At 40.2% G+C, this 19,141-nt stretch overlaps 1 protein-coding gene across 1 annotated transcript; it reads left to right on the forward strand.

The window, feature by feature from the left end:
• Nucleotides 1-1,017: 1,017 nt before the first annotated feature.
• apcdd1l (adenomatosis polyposis coli down-regulated 1-like) lies at nucleotides 1,018-17,970 on the forward strand. Its single transcript, XM_054784571.1, has 4 exons — nucleotides 1,018-1,330; nucleotides 10,114-10,285; nucleotides 11,234-11,753; nucleotides 11,874-17,970. The coding sequence occupies exons 1-4, from the start codon at nucleotides 1,285-1,287 to the stop codon at nucleotides 12,645-12,647; spliced, it is 1,512 nt and encodes a 503-aa protein (XP_054640546.1). The 5' UTR covers nucleotides 1,018-1,284; the 3' UTR covers nucleotides 12,648-17,970.
• The last annotated feature ends 1,171 nt before the right edge of the window (nucleotides 17,971-19,141 follow it).

The following is a 19,141-nucleotide window of genomic DNA, read 5'->3' on the forward strand; positions in this document are numbered from 1 at the left end:
CTGCGAGTTTAAAATGAAAAAAAAAACCCCACATTTTAAGTTTTCCCATAATGCATTTTGTCTGAGCGAACATTTTACTGGAGGACAAGCGGCATAGAAAATGGATGGATGGCACTGCAATGCTACCTCTGTCCACCAGACAAAGCCAGAGGAACCCAGAGGGAGGCTGACGTCATTGCAATGAATGAATGCTTCCAATAAATGCGTCAGACGCAATGCATTGTGGGAGGGCTTTAAAAAAGTTGTTTTTTTGTTTGTTACATCCTTACATACACTGACCTTGTGCAGTTTCCAATGGGTGGACAGGCCTGTTGTGAGTGCAGTGACAGCTTGTGATTGGCTCCTGCCGAGCTACTCGTTCCTTAATGACTCATGAGAGGTATTTAAACAATTAGTAGTTGTTCTGAAGTAAAGGAGATGTCACAAGATTACAATTTAGCCATAGATAAGACGCAGGGTTCAAAAGAAAAAAGAGGCCGCTAATACACAGCACACTGATTTGGCTAAACACCCTAAAGTTACAATGTGGTGTTTCGTAGAGCGCATTGAGCAGTGTGAGAAATTTCAAGTTAATTCGACTTGTGGGGTCAACCATGTGGCGTATTTGTCATAACAATAATAGCACAGGCAACACAGTTAGGATGCATGTTTTGACAAGTGTTCACCTTTTTGTGTGCAGCGGTTCAGGAGTTGAAGAGTTAGCTTACATAAATACAGACAAGATTTGTGTGTTGTTGCTGCATCTGCTGGGTAGTTAAGATGTTATATGGGTTTTGAAGTTTTATATAGTGTGTGTGTGTGTGTGACTGTGAAAAGAGGCATTGGAAGTAAAAAATATAAACATCCATACTGCCCTTTCTGCATCTAAAGGTTCCCTTGAGCTTTTAATTTAAGAAGCGTACACACACACACACACACACACACACTGAAAGCTCTTCTCTCCCTCAGATACACACCCACCCACTCGCATTATACTCCCACACACACACACACACACACACACATTTGCTGCACAGGCATAGAGTAGAAGCCAGCCACTGTGTGCTGCTCGCTCGTGTGGAGAGCACCAGCGTGGAGATGCTGCATGAAGACAGCTCTTCCATGTGACAAGCTTCCTTCAGCAGACCATGGAAGCCAAGAGGTGGACATAGAAGAAGAGCTCAGCTACATTTTGTTTTCAAGGATTACATGTCATGCTGACAAGCCACACATGATCGCCTGCTGCTGAAGGGAGCTTCTCCAGTTCTTGGATCTAAAAAAGTTTTGCGCTGAAAGGCAGGCAACATGTCAAAGGCTCACATGCTGAGGGGTGTCTGCTTGCTGTGGCAAGGTGAGTTCACGCCGGGTGACGAGGAGTTAGGGCAATGAAGAGATTATGGAGGCATTAAATGTGGTATTAATTGGCTCCAGAGCATGAACGTTAAAAAGGGCACATGTCTAAACAAAAGAGGTAAATGCTCTCCTATGTGAGGAGCCCAAACTTAAAAAGCATGATGTCACACCAGCTCCTGATCACAAGGAAGTGATTAAGCAATTTGTCACCATTTCAAATGTCTGGCAAAGTCCGGCTTCCAACTAAAAACACAACCTCCGCTCATGAATGGCCGCTCTGTGCGTTCCCGCTCGGGCGTCTTCAAAGCACCGGCGGAGGAGTCTTCTCCGCTGCCTTCAAACAATGAAGGCTCCCTTGGAGCAGGCGAGTGTGGCCCTGGAACTAATGTTGCCATTATGGTAATGCTTGGAATAACAGGAGGCGGCCATTACTGAGCCTCCCTTGGGGGGGGTGGATGATTGTCACGCCACTGCAGGGGGAAGAACATCAGGCCTGGTTAGGGTGACGGTAGAGAGAGACAGATAGGAGGAGACATCTGCCCAGGTGCAATCATCAGACGACCCCCGCCTTCCCCAAAAACACCTCCTCATCCTCTCCCCTCCTTCCTTGATGGCTGGCAGTGTTTTCTTTTTGGTGGCACAAGCAGACAAGCGAGGTCACAGATGCTTAGGGAAGACCAAAAAAGATGGCAAAACATTTTCAATGTGCTTCTTTAAATGACACTTTTGCCAGCAGCAGCGTTATAAAACGCACCGACAGTTCATTATTAAGCACAAGGCTCAACACAAATTGCCAGTCAATACACTTTTGACTCAAGCGGATCACTTGTTGCTAGGCAGAGTTCATAGGGCTCAATTATAACTGCCCCAAAGGCCAATGGGGGGAAAGGAGATGACTCAAAACAGAAAGCAGCACTAAATAAGCAATTCTTCACACATTTCACACTTAATTCACCGCTCTGCATTAAATATAAATGATATTATAATATTCACAGCAGAAGCCCCAAAGTCAAACACAATCCAGTCTGTGACACTGTTTTTATTATATATTTAAAAATCTGTTTTCCCAAAGGTAGCAATGTAAAATGAATTTGCTATATTTTTAATATACATAATAAATAATATAAGAAATAAATAATTTCTTCTAGTTAAAAATCAATTGATAATAAACAATCTAATATAATACATAATAATTTGTTATAACAAATACTTTATTCATGTTACTTTTAATCTAAATAAAAAACTATTTATAAATAATAATTTGTTATAATTAAAAATGAATAAATAATTAAAAAATAATTAATAATAAATGATATAAAATGATTTATTTTATATTTAATATAATTTTAAAAAGTGATCATTTGTTATAATTAAAAATATAATAAAATTAAATATAAATTTAAAAATTAAATATAATAAAAGTAATATAATTAAAAAGTCATAACAATTTAATACAAATTTAACCATTCGTTATAATTAAAAATGAATACATTGGCTATATTTAATATAAATAGAAAACAATTATAAATAATTTGTTACAATTAAAAATGAATTAATTAGTTATATTGAATTAATTTCACAGTATTTCCTGTGGGGGAAAAAACATTTTTCAAATGACAAACAACAATGTCACAGACCGGATTGTTTTCAACTTTGTTTTTTGTTTTTTTTACTGTGAATATTTGAGATTTAATACAGAGTAGTGAGTCAGGTGTGAAATGTGTAAATTGTATTGCCAATTACAAAAGCATTATTTTATTATTTATTATTTAGTTAGCGGTGACAGGGGTGAGGTGAGGAGGTGAACGAGTTAAAGGAGACAATAGTGAGTCCTGACTCACAAAAAAACTTTTGAATGACTCATTCATGACTCGCATATCTGGAATAGCAACTCTGTCATCTAACGGCGTCTTATACACAGGCATGTGATATTTATACAAACATTTATATTCATACAAAAAATGTATTAGCAAATCCTAGCTTCTGTTGCAGTAAGTTCAATTTCTGCTTCTGTGGTTACCATCACAGTTTTCCTTGTTGCAGAGAAAAAAGTTGATTGTTTATATGCAAACTGAGCCGAAGTCTCCAGATTGCTCTCCAAATTGACTTTAGAGGTTCCAGTTTGTTGTACACTCATGCAAAGCAGCCACACTGACAACATCTAGCAAGCGTCTGTTTGGATCAAAACCTGTGTAATCACTAGGAACAATGCCATGTACGCTGCAATCTTCCTCAGTGTCTGCCGGCTCGAGATGCCAATCCAGCGGCTAATTACACATCGCTGTGAAGTGTCCACACGAACATGGCTATTTTTAAACCTTTCACCCGCTTGCAAACTGTCTTTTAGGTCACGCAAAACAACACTAGTAAAGATAGTCAGTTTGTAGTGTTCATGTCTTGTCTACTTTGGGCACAAAGGGTGATTATATTTGCTTTAACTCAAGGATTTTTGATCCAGTTGCCAAGTTTGTTCACAGGACCACACAAGAACTAGTTCACTCTAGCGCCACACAACTTTGTAGGGAAGTGGCGCATAGGTGTAGGTAGAATCCGTTAAATTTGCATTTAGATCCGCGGTAAAAGCAGCATATGCATATACCAAGTCATATGGCTGTTACAGTCCGCTTGCATTGAGGTCAAGTGGGGCAATGACCCACCAGACGACGTAGATTGTGCTGCATTGAAACAAAAACTATGCTGCATGTGCCACTGGTATGGCCTAAACAGGATAACAGATTCCGTTCAGAGCACAACCTCCTTTTGTACTCAGCTCTGAAGACAGTCAGTTGTATTGTATGGATGACAGACTTAAAATCCAAAAAGACATTCCCTTGGTGTTGGAGATACATTTTTGTTACCTGGAACGAGGAGGGGGGGGGGGGGGGGGGGGGGACGTGAAATTTAAAAATGTCTCCAGAGGCCTTGTAGATGTGTGAACAGTAGTAGCCCGGGTGCGCTAACCTCAGAGCGTCCACCGGGCGAAAGCCGTGTAGATCTCTCGTCTAAATAAACGAGGCTTCTGGATTAAAGAGCTCAAAAGTGTGATGAAAAGACAACAGAGGTCGTCCGCAGGGCTGCCCCCGCGGACAGACGGGACGCTCGTGGATCGTAGAGAGCGCTACGAGGCTTGAAGCCCGCAAAGGGACAGGCGGTTACAACAATAAACTGGAGCTTATGTTCTTTGAAAAGCTCTACATGAACTTGACCTGGGCCTGACTTAAACAAACAGCGAGGGAAAGACAACGTATTAGACAGTTTCGGGTTGTTTTTACTGAAACATTACAGCGACTATTGCAGTCATAAGTGGAAATTTGGGGGTTTTGATTTATGTTTGTATATTTGTGTAAGTGGTATTAATTACATTTTGGGGATTTTTTAATCGATGAAAAAATTGAATTAGAAATTAGAAATATTTTACAAATTTTTATTTCATTATAGATTATTAATGTTTCTATTTTGTCCTCTAAATTGTCCTGAAAATCAAATTTATTTATTTATTTATTTTTACCAAAAAATCAAACAAAAAGGATTATATCATGTCCATATTGGAGATACTTGTGAGAACAGGCTCATTAATTCAGGGTATTAATACTCACACATAAAAATAAAATAAAAAAATCAAAATACCTGAAATATTGAGCAACAACTGACAATAGACTCAAAAAAACGCACCAAAAACAGACAGGTGGCACACATGACAAAAACACTTGCGTGGCAAACTAACGACAGCATACTTCAATTGCATCATTTCATCTTAAATACAGTGGAAAACTGCATCTGGGGACCCTTTAATGGGTGGGGGGGGGTATGGGGGTAACATGCATTACAATGAAATATTCAAGCTCAAAAGCAAAAATGTGACCTTTCAGATTAGTATTGCTGTTTTTGGCCTGAGTCGGATTCAGGCGCTCCCTCAAAGTGAGGGGGTCACAAGCCAAAAGGTTTTCAAATGCCAGTCTGAAAGATGCACACACCATCTTCCATCACTTTTCCCGCCGCTGACAGGCACGCAAAGGCCCAAAAAAAAGGATCTGATATCCATGCAGTGGGAAATGAGGCGTAAACATCGTAGCGTATCATCAGGGGGAACATTAGAAGCTTTTTGTCTTGCAGCAATGAAAGCTACTTCAAGACATAAAGAGACCAGGCACAGTTCCAGTTGGCACAATTCCAGTGCATGTATGCTGCTCAGTCGTCTCCAATGAAAAGAAGAACAAAGACATCTCCTCCTCATGGAATTTGTGCATGAACCGTTCCCTGTGCAAGTATCAAGAGAGCCTGGATGTTATTGTTAAGTTTATTCGGGAGGGACATTGCATGTTAATGAACATGTGTTTACATTGAAATGTAAACAAATCAGACTCTTGCGTGAGGCTAATTTCCATCCACAGTCCCTTTACATGTAAAAGGATGTGGTTCAGAGGAAGCAACCAAACGGTAATAACTAATGCAAGCACGTAAGTTGCTTATAAACAACAACCAAGTTCATCAATGTGATTGTGTGGGCAAAGGAGCCAACATGTGAGCTTTAAAAACAGATAGTATCAGTGACAGGAAGCTGCACTGTCCTCTTGTGGAGGACTCCTGGTACTACAAAAGCCATCAAAGGGATTCAGTGAAATTAGTGGCCTAGTGGTTAGCATGTTGGCCATACAGTCAGGAGATCGGGAAGATATGGGTTTGAATCTCTGTTGGGCATCTCTCTGTGGAGTTTGCATGTTCGGCCCGTGCGTGCGTGGGTTCGTCCCACATTCCAAAAACATGCATGTTAGGTTAATTGGCAACTCTAAATAGTCCATAGGTATGAATGTGAGTGTGAATGGTTGTTGTCCTGCGATTGGCTGGCGACCACTCCAGCGTGTACACCGCCTCTTGCCCAAAGTCAGCTGGGATAGGCTCCAGCATACCCCCGCAACACTAGTGAGGATAAGCAGCATAGAATATGCATGGATGGATGGATTTACTTCTCAAAACAAATTTGACATTTTCTTGTAATGTAGTATTATGATTTTAAAATTTGATTCAAATTTACTATAATACTACTACTACTATCGATCCTGGTGCTGTAATGGTTCACGCTTCTGCCTTTCATGGCAGAGGATACGGGTTTGATTCCCAGCAAGGGTTGCATTAGGAAAGGCCTCCAAGCAAAATCCGTTTATTTGATTGACTTGCTGTAGTGACCCCCAGACAGGGACAAGTGGGAAGAAACAGAAACTCTACAAATGTTATACTATTTTAACTATACTTTTTCTTTTGTTGAAGGTCTATTTTCATTCGTTTTTTTCCTCGGAAAAATAAATTACTTACATAAGAAAAACAACATTAGTAGTGTTTTCTCACAACAGTACAAAATCATTCTTGCAGTAAATTAGCCAGCTCGCTCCTCCTCTCCATCCAAACCTACTGCCAGCTTGACATTGATATACTTTCAGATCATTTGCCATAAAAGTGACTGTTATTATTATTATTATTATTATTATTATATTAAGTTCAGCTCTAGAACCCTGCGCTTCTTTTTTCAATATAACTCACATACTTAACACAGTTAAAATATAAAATGTATATGTACTCACCAAACAAAGTGGGAGATCTTAGCATTTGATGAAAAAACATTATTAGTCAAGCATAAACATGTATAAATTGTGGGCTTTTTCAACAGCGGAACATGCATGCTGTACATTTTTTCCTGTATTATCACATATTTATAAATTGTTAGACTATTAGATGTGAGTGATATGTGTTTTGTGCTTAAAAAACAGCCTAGTTTCAAAAAAATATGTAAAAATATATTTTTTTCCAACCAAATATGCGCAAATTTGCCGGGGAAGAAGTTACGAGCATGCGTTGTTACAAATAAACCCATGCAACATTTGAAGCAGTTTCATTTTCTTCACCTTTGACCCTCTGGATACCTTAGTAGTAAGTTTTTTTTTTTTATTATTATTGACTAGCCAGTGAAAAATTATGACCATTTGGCAAATGAATTGGTTGCTAAATAAAACAGTCAAACAGGGGATAAAAAACTAATTTCTTACAGTATCGAGTAGTAGAAAAGCACATACAGTATAGTCAGTGCATAAGGAAGTCAACTAAAAACGTAAAAATTAAGACTGGGGTTTGCATATTGTGCATTACGGCATGGTCTCACTTGTGGTCATCTTTTATAGAGGAATACTTAAAATCTCTCGATGAGCAATTTTGTTTTACTAAGCTCTGCTTTTACGAGTTCCCTTTTTTGTAAATGCAACCATATGCCGGACTGGATTAAGATCCAAGAGGGGAAAAGGAGGGGAGGGCAGGGGCTGAATGGCATGTGACCTCAGGAAACACTCTGTAGAAATACTTTTTGGCACAAACAAGACACTTAAATATAGCAAAAGCCCAATGACGACATGTCACGTGCTGTCACTTTTTTGCCACTATAAGGTCCATTCACTGATCACTTAGCCAACATGTTGCATGGAGCTACACAGGCTGGATAACACAAAACAGACTCGTTGGATGACCATTAAAGAGGACTGGAAATGAATTTATTCTGATTTGTAGTTCTACTTTGAGTGAAGCAGGCCGGCTTCCTTCTAAAGTAGCACTAATAGGACTGTTTTGACAAGAATTCAGTAGGATTTTCACATCAGTTTAAACAAAATGTCAGGATTTGCCCACTAAACCCTCTGATCATTTGGATATAATGGCTGAAATATCCTAATTTATGCTAGTAATGAAGAAAAATGTGGAAAAAAAGTCACTCTTTTACAATATCAGCACCCTAAAAAATTAATCCTGGCTCCTCAATTTATTTCCATCCTGATAAAGAATGCAATGTTTTTCTACTTGCCCCATGTCTCAATCCTGCCCAAAATGAGGTGACGATTGGATAAAGAGTTTTGGAAGAGCACCAAAATGTAACGGTTTGTTCCTAGGTCAATGCACCACCTCTCTGCAAACTTTGGTAGTTTTTGCTTAATCCTACTTGCACAATAGGATGATAAAAACATGGATGTTATACGTTTATTTGACACAGAATCCTGGATCCACACCAAAATATAATGGTTTGGTCCCAGCCCCATGCCTCCAATCTACCGAAAATTTTGTATAATTTGGTTAAGTTGTTTTTGCGTAATCTTAATTTATGACAATGAAAACATAACCTTTGTAATGGCAGTGCCAATAAAAACAAGAAGACAGAAACACGTCATCACGCTTTTCATGCAAGTTTGTGAAAAATAAGTTCTTCCAAAGCCGACGCGCCTCCTCTCTGCAAAGTTTCATTCAAATTGGTTGAGGAGATTTTGTGTAATCCGTCTAACAAACACAATGAAAACGCAACCTCAATGGTCACGGGGCAATAAAAACAAGATGACAGAAACACGTCATAGTAAAGTATCATCACGCGTCTGACACAATGGTGACAACGCAATGGGTCCTTCTTAGGGCGATGCCCCACCTTTCAGCAAAGTTTAAAGTACAAATTGGTTTGGTAGTTTTTGCCTAATACTGCTCACAAACTAACAAAGGACAATGAAAACAATCAAGGGTATGTCTGCTGTGTTTGAACAGTGTGTTGGTGCGAGGGTTAGCACTACAGACGTAGTGACGGCATGGTTTTAAAAACTGGCCAGAATGTTTTTCGTATGATTTCCTACTCAGCTGTCATGAGAACGAAACACCAAGCGGCAGAAAAAGCATCAAAGCAAAGGTGGAAAATCGCTTACATATTTCCGTACATAAGGAGGGGAAAAGCACACTGGCAGGTGGCTTAAAGGAGGATGAATGTGTCCTAGTATAACATCTGGGATTTGTGGTCCAGTTCATATTGTCCATGCATACATGTGCACATCAGGTGGTTGTGGTAATGGAAAGGGGCGAACAGCATCCGATACAGACTTGATAATGTCACATTAGGACAAGAAGTCTTTAACAGAAAAATCTTTCCTTAATCCACAGAGAATGAATGGATTTTTAGCTCATCTGAGGACTTAACTGTTGACACCTCTTAAGCTCCCCATGGGGCAAAGTGCATCTAAAGCCATATGAGAGAGAAAAAAAGGGCTGCTATTACACTCATAAAGCTGTCCAGCTATGATGACCCTCAGAGTGCCAGGAATCTAAGAGCTGCTATGACAACAAGACGCAGGAATTGATGAGAAATTACACTTGATTGCATGAGCGGGAGGGTCTGTGAAGACACACTGCCAAGACTCTGTGGCTTCCTCTTGTTGCAAAACCACAAGGACGCAATCACCAAATCCTTTAGTCTTTATCTTGGCTTGAAACCCGATCGGAGCTTTTTGGCCTCAAGCCACACCTTTTAGGCATGCAGGAGCTGAGAGTGCAGTTATGAGCAATGAAGCAGCGAGATAAAGCAGATGTGCACGTCAAACAGATTCATGTTATCAAATGATCAGTGCTTTCATTGGGATTAACTTTACTGCCGCAGTGTTCTGGAGTAAAAACACTGAGTCGGGATCTTTTTCATGCTAGATCAACACATGGTTTTGATTCTTGCAGCTGCCGCTGTGAGTTTTCTTGCATGTGCATGGTGATGATGTTAACATGCACTCTTCAACTGAACCCAGAAATGGGGACTGGGTGTTGCAGCTCTAAGTCCACAGGAATGACAGGCCTTCTGCACAACTACTGTACTCCACAATCATGTCATCGAAAATCAACATAATCACAACTAAAACAACCTGAAGTTGATCAGTGTTGGTATCTGAAATGTCACTGAGCTAGATCTCACGTGTTTGGTAGACAGTTACAATGATTTCTGCTTTCTAGTTGCACTGATGACCGCGGCCGGAAGCAAACTTTGGGATGTGCCTACCACCTCCAACAACCTCAGCGAAAGCCTGCAATGGCAGCCCCACTGTCACCACCGCCTCCTTCAGGATGGAGTGAGAATCACAGCAGAGATACCGCCAAAGTTGGAAGGCACCTGGTTGTCAACAAGGTAAACTAACTGTTCGCAGTAAAACATACAAATGATAAAACCATAAAGCAAACGTTATTTTTGATGGGTACTGCTTTTGATGATAAGTTCCTTTTTTAGCGCTATCAAAATGATCTTCATTTGGGTTCTGGACACTTCACTTTTGGACCATATTTTCATCTACTCATCTTTTAGCTTGACTTTTAGCATCTTTAGCTTGAATTGAATTTCAACTGCCAACTATTTGAGTTCCAAAGGGTCCACTCCAAGTTAGTTGTGTTGCTGTAAATAAAAGAGTACAGCAAACCTTGTTGAAATTCATTCTGGATTCTTTTTTTTTTTTTTTTTTGCTATTTCATCACATTTTCTTTGAAGGTTTCATTTGAATTCCAGGTTTTTCAGCTGCCAACTGTTTGAGTTCCAAATGGTTGTGTTGCTATAAATAAATGTAGAAGTGCAGCAAACCTTGTTGACAGTCGTATTGGAATCTTGTTTGACTCTTTGATCATCTTTTCTTTGACGTTTTAGTTTGAATTCCAAGTTTTTCAACTGCCAAACTGAGTTCCAAGGGTCCACTCGACATTAATCTTATTGTGTGGAATTAAATCGCAAGCACGGCAAACCTCATCATTCCTTCTGAATTCTTGTTTGATTTTTGGATCATAGTTTCTTTGAAGTTTTAACCTGAATTCCAAGTTGTGCGACTGCCAAAGTGTTTGAGTTCCATGGCTCCACCGTATGCACCCTGATGCTAGAAATTTAAGAGTACAGCAAACCTCATTGTCAATAGTTGTGCATTTTCGTTTCATTTTTGTTTGAACTTGAATTCCAAATTCCAAAATTTGAGTTCCAAGGGTCCAATGTGTGCAGCCCATCCTGTTGCCAAGATGTAATGTGAGAATGCAACAAGCTAATCAATCAGGAACCTTAGATTATTTCAACTGATAGCTTCTATCCCTCTGTTTTCAGATGTGAAGTCCGCCCAGGTCCAGAGTTCCTCACCCGCTCCTACACCTTCCACCCTACTCGTCACTTCCAGGCCCTGCAGCACTACTACTCAGACAGTGGTTGTGAGGATCCTGCCTATTCCCTGCTGATCCAGGGCAAGCTCCGCCTTCGCCAGGCCTCCTGGATCACCCGGGGCGCCACCGAAGCCAATCACCACCTTACCAAGGTGGCAATAGTTGTCCACAGCCTGGCAGCCAAGCAAAGGCTAGTCTCCAGACTCCCTCCATCCTGCGTGGCTCCAACGCTGGGTCGGGTGGTGACGGGGAAGCCACATGACCTTCACAATACCCGGGCGGGGAGGGCATGCCTGGCAGCTATGGGCTTCTCCATGATGGAGATGGATGTAGTTAGGGTGGAGACACAACACCACAACCATGGGGGGGAAATCCAGGAGCTCTTCTTAGGAGACATACAAACTGACTGGACCCAGAGGACTCACTACAGACCAACAGGGTACCAGCAACCACTGCAGAGTGCCATGGTGAGTTTTTTGACAAACATAAATACAAACAGTACATCCAGTCAACCAACTGAGCAGCTCCTTAAAATGCGTTTGCATTTCCACACTAATCTGTTTATATCCCTTCATTGATCATTTCAGCATCACATCCATCCCTGTCCAGTCTGTGCTCTGGTGTACCGCTCCACAGAACAGCACCCCCCAGTGCTGCCCCACCGCCCGCAGGCTCCTATTTCTCTGGCTAGACGTTGGGTTAGCCAGCAGTGTGAGACCCGTCCCACGGTCCTCTTCCTTACCCGGGAGTTCGACTTCAATCCAGATCAGCATTCATGGGAGGGGATCTACCGTCACTACTCAGATCCCATCTGCTCCCAGAGCACATTCACCCTGAGAGCCTCGGGTCACTATGCTCAGGGAAACCCTTCCGTCAAGGTGCCGGGAGCCACTGAGTTTGTCTTCAAGGTGACGGAAGTGAGAGTGACGGCTGAAGATGAGCCCACGACTAAGCTGCTGAACGGGACAAAGATGGGAAAATGTGGTCGTGCTGGAGCATGGGAGGTTGGGGTGGAGCAGGACCTGAGCCCTACGCATGGGTGCACGGTGCTCGGCATCAAGCTGCCTCATAAGGAGTATGAGCTCTTCAAGGTTGAGCTGGATCACAGGAGACACCTGCTTTTGTATGTTGGGGAGAGGCCGACAGACGGTTCCAGCCCAGACCGACCATCAAGGAGAGCTACTTCCTTTCAGCCCCCCTTGATGCTTTGCAGCGGAGGGGAGACGCTGCCTTCCAGTCGCAATAGCTCAGGGTTTAACAGCAAACAAGTCCAGGTGGATACCAATGGGACCGGGAGGCTGACACAGATCCTGTTAGTGGTGCTCGGATCTGCTGTGTGCAGCTGGATTTGGCTGTTTTAGAGACATTGATGGAGCCTGGCAGCTCTCTCTGTTAGTGTGGTTTTGACCAGGTGTGAGGATCACCACAAGACATTCAAGAGAGCTGAATAAACACTATATATTTTTATATCTGCCCCCTTTGTTGGACCTCCTCCTGGCTTTCAGATGGTGCCTTTTAATAACCCTAAGCTAGAGCTCAAGTTCTACATCAAATTAATCTGCACATAAACCACTGATACCAGCATTCCAGCAATCAGTCAATTCTCCTCTATCCTCATATTTCGTTTTCGTGTGATGCCATCGTTACAAAGCAAGATGACTGTTGAAATGTGGGTCAGCAGCAGTAGAACTAATGCACTTTGAACAGAGGATTGTTTATACTGGAAAGAAAAGCAGCCAAAAAGCAGACATTCTGTAGTCAGTCCTAGCATCCTTATTGGTCCCACTTCACTTTGTGGTATGAGATCTTCCTTAAAAAGCCTTAAAGATAAGTTTCTATCATCTTTCAGTCTAAACAAATCAAACAACTATTTATTTTATCGCCATATATACTGTACTTTTTTTGATGAAGTACTTTTTTTGTAGAGAGTAGTGAAGTGATACATTTCTGTGCATTAAAAGTGGCTTTCCATAACTTCTTGTGTTTGGACAACTCTTTAGATGGACTTTAATTACGCTCACAGTCACAAATGTGTGTTCAACTTTCACCGGGGAGAGAAAAAATATTGATATTCCGATATGCCGCATTGTTAAAGCATTGATACCGCCAATATCAAAGTATGTGTAATAACATGCTTTGCTTTGTAATACGTGTTTTTGTGTTCTCTTTCATATGTCATCAAGGCGTATCTAAAGGTCCAATGAAAATATTAACTCAAGCTTTTAACATTTGGCCGCTCCGTCACTGGGATTTGATGAAGAATAAAGACTCATGACACTGCCATGTTTTTGACGAGCTGTCTGCAACCCACCCAGGATGGGTCCACGGCACACCAGTTGGCAATCACTAAAATCCAATGCACTCCACAGTCACATATTACTGTACCTGGGATGGAAAAGAACTGTTTGGGCTTGAGAAGCTTTGAGTCGAGTCAGGCTGCAGTTTTTATATGTTATGGCTGAAGCAAGCGAAGCGTGATGATTCATGGAACAATATTTCCTACTTGGAAAACATCTCTTTTCATAAAAGAATTGGAGGCTTTTCAGTTCTGCCCATAAACACCTTTCTATAAACGCGACACAATAGTTACAGTCTTAGTTGAAAAAACAAAAATTGTTTGGGGTTTGAGAAACACGACTTTTGCACCTGTAACAGTGACGTGTTGTGAGGTTCAAGGCTGGTGAGTTTGCTCATTTCGAGAGTAACAAGAAAAAGAAAATAACTCCCCCTTTTGTTAAAAAAAATGCCTTCAAATACTTCTTAGTCCAATTTATTTGTTTTTCATTTACTGGAAAACATTTGTAGTCTTACCTTTTATTTGTATATGAAGTGCAGGTAACCTATCATTCCCCAGGAAAAGCTCTATGATACTTTGTTGTAAAAGTCTGATCACCTCCTGGTGAACTTGGGTATATAGTCCTCCATCTTTGCAGTCAAATTCATTCAATCCTTCAGCTGAGCATAAAAATATCTTTAATGCATTTGACTTGCTGCTTTCCAGCTGGCGCTGCTGCTATCAAAATCCCCCACCAAAAACACGAAAAACTAAGGATTACAGTGACAAGCACCTTCCAGCTCACGCACAGCCCTACCCCTCAGGTTGAGGAGAGTACCGCATTTCTATGTATTTTATTGTCCAATTAGCAAGAATAATGATGCCACATTAACATTAAAGATATTTCGCAGGCTGTAGAAAGTCAAAGTCATGGTCTATAATAAATGTTTCTGCCAAATTATATTATTGGTGACATGATGACAAACAGAAATGTCATAATGCAACTCAGTGCACTCACTGAAAGTGCTCAGAGGGTAAGCAGGGCTTGCACACTAGGCTGAGAAGAGACGCTCGCGGCAGCCTCATCTGAGGTTTCTGCCATTTTTTGATCAGAAAATGTGCAAATGCCGTGATTTTTTTACTTAAGAAAATGTAAAAAAAAAAAAAAAAGATTGGCCTGTCACGACAACAAATTTCGCTTGCCGATAATTGTCCCACAAATTATTGCAGATAAATGATATTGTCAACGTTATTTTGAGACCATTTTTTTCGTTGTAATTATAACATACAGTATGCCATAATAATGCAAGTACACCGTATCAAAAGCAACTTTAATTCCTCAAATGTATTTAACATCCATCCATTCATCCATCGTCTATGCTGCTTATCCTCACTAGGGTTGCAGGGCTTTGCTGAAGCCTATCCCAGCTGACTTAGGGCGAGAGGCGGGGTACACCCTGGACTGGTCGCCAGTCAATTGCAGGAGTATTTAAAATTTAACTGGGATGTCAAGAGCTTTTAAATCAAATAAATTAAAACAAACAACATAATGTATTAAACAAAATAAAATGGACCCTCAGGCCCTGTCCAAATGGGAATGTTCCACACTGTGCCGGATTAGTAAATAACGGATCACTGGGTGAAAAAGATGTACACAAGGCACAACTACAGTACGTGCGGCACTGTAAACAGACGCAGATGGAACCACATGACACACCAAACTAAGAAGAAAGAACGTATACACATAAATCCGTCATTTTCAGGTTTCCAAGGCTAATCTAGACTTACAACGAAGTGGATTTACTTCTATAAATCATTTTGAGAAAAATATCAGAATATCGACTGGGTTGAGTCTTGTCCGTCAAAATATTGCGATATTATATTAGCTTGTCGTCAAAGCTCACTTCTGGTCACGTGACGGTGACGGATCAAGCCCGACAAGCCGGCATTTTTCATATTTTCACACTCTGGAAACCCTTTAAAAAAAAATACCATTTCAGGTCACTCAGAACGCTGTTTCTGTCTGGATGAGATGCTGAAACGATAAAATACTTTCCCGTTTTGACCTGAAAACATTTCCGTGTGGCTACGTTTTCATGTCACAAAATGACGGTGCGCAAAAGGCCTGAAATTTACAGATCGTTTTATACACAACAGGCGCGGAGAACGTATTCGATACCCCCCCACTGGGACAAAGAGACTGAACGACTGACAGGAGGGTTCACTCATTCCTTTCATTCTGCAATAGAACCAAAGCGCCCAGGTGTTGAGACAGATGCACAGAGCGAACCCTCCTGTCATCCCGCCTGTTTGGTAGAGAGAGAGGAGGAAAACACGCATGCACACGTCAATATATCGAGGCCAGTAAAATTATCAACTTTTTTATTTATCGTGCTATCAATTGATTTAATGATTATCGTGACATGCCTATTGGAATTCTTCATACATTGCATTTATACAGTCATACAGTACAATAGACACATATTAATATTTATTTTATGTTACCATTACTTGATTTTTTTAAGAGGCTCTGACTCAACCTGCTTCCTGACCGCATGTCACTGCTGTAACGCTTGTACAGCCATTTTCTGTAATTTACAGCTATTTAGACAACAGCGGCTGTGTGTTGGGTCATTTTCAGTGCATAGTAAATCTACACTGCAATACAAGCTCTACTTTGGCTACATCAAGTTTGCTTTGTATTGTTTTGTTCCTTGAAAAGATCATATATAATTTATTTTTTAATGTATAATAAAACTGCGACTAAAATGTGAGGGCTGTACTGTAGATACTGTATAGATTCCGAAAATGGCTGTTTAGACAGCAAAACCTCAAGGGTTTTAACTGTACAGTGTTTGAAGAGGAGATCATTAAATAACGAAAGTACAATCAGATATGTGGACTCAACTCTTTAAGTAGTGAGGAGAAAGAGAAGAGAAAGTGATAACTACTCCTTTCCAGATGCGCCATACTGTTCTTATTAACTAGTGCAAGAATGGCGATGGCAGCTGCGAGGCTCATGAGGTCATCCTTCAAACCTCGATGGGAAATATCAGTCTGCAAGCCCCCCTCCAAGACAAAAAAAAAAAAACATGGATCAAGAGAAAAGGAGATCAGAAGAAGTGGGGGTATGATACTGTCACTCAGTTGAAACTCGGAACTCCTGACTGAAAGAGTAGTTTTTCATTGTGTGGCTTGCGTCAAGAAGCAGCAAGGAGCGCCAGGCGGCCTGTTAGCAATCAGGCTCTGCTAGATTGTTGAGTGAGTCCATTCAAGGAGATGATATAAAACATAAAACCGAAGTGATTTAATACGTGTGTCAAAACAGCAAAGTATGACTGCATTTGGAGGGCATTGGGATACAGCGCAGAAAAAGGAATAGCTCAGATAGCAGTGATGTTCTTGAGATTGATCCATGGTGGTGCTATTACTCAACTGTGCACAACGGTGCTCACTAGTGCGCAGGATTACGGCAAACCTATGACAGCAATTTTATTTTTTAATTAATGAATGGCGTCACCGCGGTTAACATTGCAAGAGATGACACTTTCCATAATATTACAAAAGACACTGCATGTCATTAACGACGGCACATTTGTAGTCGTCTTCCATCTAATTTACCATAGATTTTCTATTTTGATGATTTCCGATATTATTATTAAAGTTTTTTCACCAAACTTTAAGAAATGGGACTCTGTCAACATTTTTCCCCTAGTATTACAAACTGCCAAATTACCACATTTGCAAGAGTCTGGTATCTACGAAGTTGTAAGACGTTTGTTCAATCTTGGTGAATGTCTACCATTTTGGTGTTCCTAAATGACCAAAGATTTCTGTTGTTGCTTTCAAATAAGATATATATAGTGAACCCTCGTTTATCGTGGTTAAGGATGTCCAGATGTAGGATTTGATTGTTTATAAATTGAATATTTTTGTAGTTGGAGCATAGACAACCTGTTTTTGACGTTCTAAATTTGGGTTTTAACATTATTAGAGCCCTCTGGATATGAAATAACACCAGTCAACTTTACACTCATAATACCTGATGTAATCAATAAATGTGTTCCGGACGTCTGGTCAGGAAAGAAGCAACGTCAGTGGTTCAGAGTTGAGTCTAGCTTACAGATTTAGATTACAGCCGCAACAGTAGCCCGTGATATTATGATGATGATTATTATGCTATTATTTTATTATTATGCTTGTTGTGAGACAATTCAAACCTGCAATAAAAGGCTGTTGTTCTGGCAATCAAGTCTGGCGCTTGTTTCACCAAATGACATCTGCTGACCAGTGTAGAATACTGCATATCACAATTTGAACAGTCTTCTGAATGCCTTACATTTGCATTTTTGTTAATTTAGCCATTTTTATGCTTGAAAATGCTAAATTAACCAAAAAATACATAATTTATGGAAATACGCTGTATTCAACCACACAACAGCATGATTTATTAATATATTTCTGATAAATCGTGATAGAGTGAAGCCGCTAAATTCAATGAGGGACGACTGTATGTCCACCTTGGAAATACATTTTTCAGCACACTGTCGGTCGTGAACGAATCGGCTCTAAGAGCCGGTTCTTTGATGTTATTGGTCAAGATGTGAGGCGGCGTCTGTGTCCACACTGAGCAGGAGGAGGGGCGGGGTTAAACACGCTGTGGTGTTCTTAGAACCGATTAGTTTGTGAGAAATTAGCATGCAGCGATTTGACCTATTTTGACCAATTCTAATCTTCAATTTGACTAATTCACCTATTGAGATGGGTGTTTGTTTTTGTATTTTATAATATATTTTTGTAGTTAAAATACATCCATTTAAATAACACATTTCATATAATGTATTTTTTATGTTTGTAATTCATTTTACACAAAACACATAATTTGGTAATACAATAATTTAAGATGACAAAAATCTGAGGAGCCACGGAAAGAGGCGGGCTCTTTTTAATGAGCCGAGCCAAACGAACCAGCACTCTAAAAAGAACTGAATTTCCATCATTACAACACACCGCAATTATACAGTTACTTTTCAAACAAGACTAAAAAACAAAATAAAATTGAAATAGACAAAACAACAACTACTATTAAAAGAAAAAAAAAGTAATTTTGTGTGTTGTTGTGGTGGCTATAGCACATTTTGTTATCCTTATTAAGCGGGTTCCATCACAAATTTGTAAATATTTTATATTTGAAGATTCAGTGTTTCAAGAAGATCAGTGATGGGAGCAGAAGAATTGAGCGAGTACTGAAGTGTGTAAATATACCTGATATGGTCACCTGTAACGCAGTAGCATCAAAAAAAAGTTTACACTATACACTGCACACTTTAATATATTCCTTTAACTTCAAAATATGAACATTCGACATAAAACATTGCTTTTCTGTGTGGTTTCAGTATGTTTTGGAGAATAAAAGTTCCTATAGACTGAATATGAAAAGAAAATTAGCACTCGGAGTTTTCTTTCAGCTGAATCAAGTTCCCAAACCTCAAAGCATTGGTTGTTCAAGCTAACCAATGGTCTGGCAAGCAAAATAAAATAAAATAAGCGTATTTGGACGGACCATACAGGAGATGTATG

Source organism: Dunckerocampus dactyliophorus, chromosome 8 (genome assembly GCF_027744805.1).
Source record: "Dunckerocampus dactyliophorus isolate RoL2022-P2 chromosome 8, RoL_Ddac_1.1, whole genome shotgun sequence".
Classification (NCBI taxonomy): domain Eukaryota; kingdom Metazoa; phylum Chordata; class Actinopteri; order Syngnathiformes; family Syngnathidae; genus Dunckerocampus; species Dunckerocampus dactyliophorus.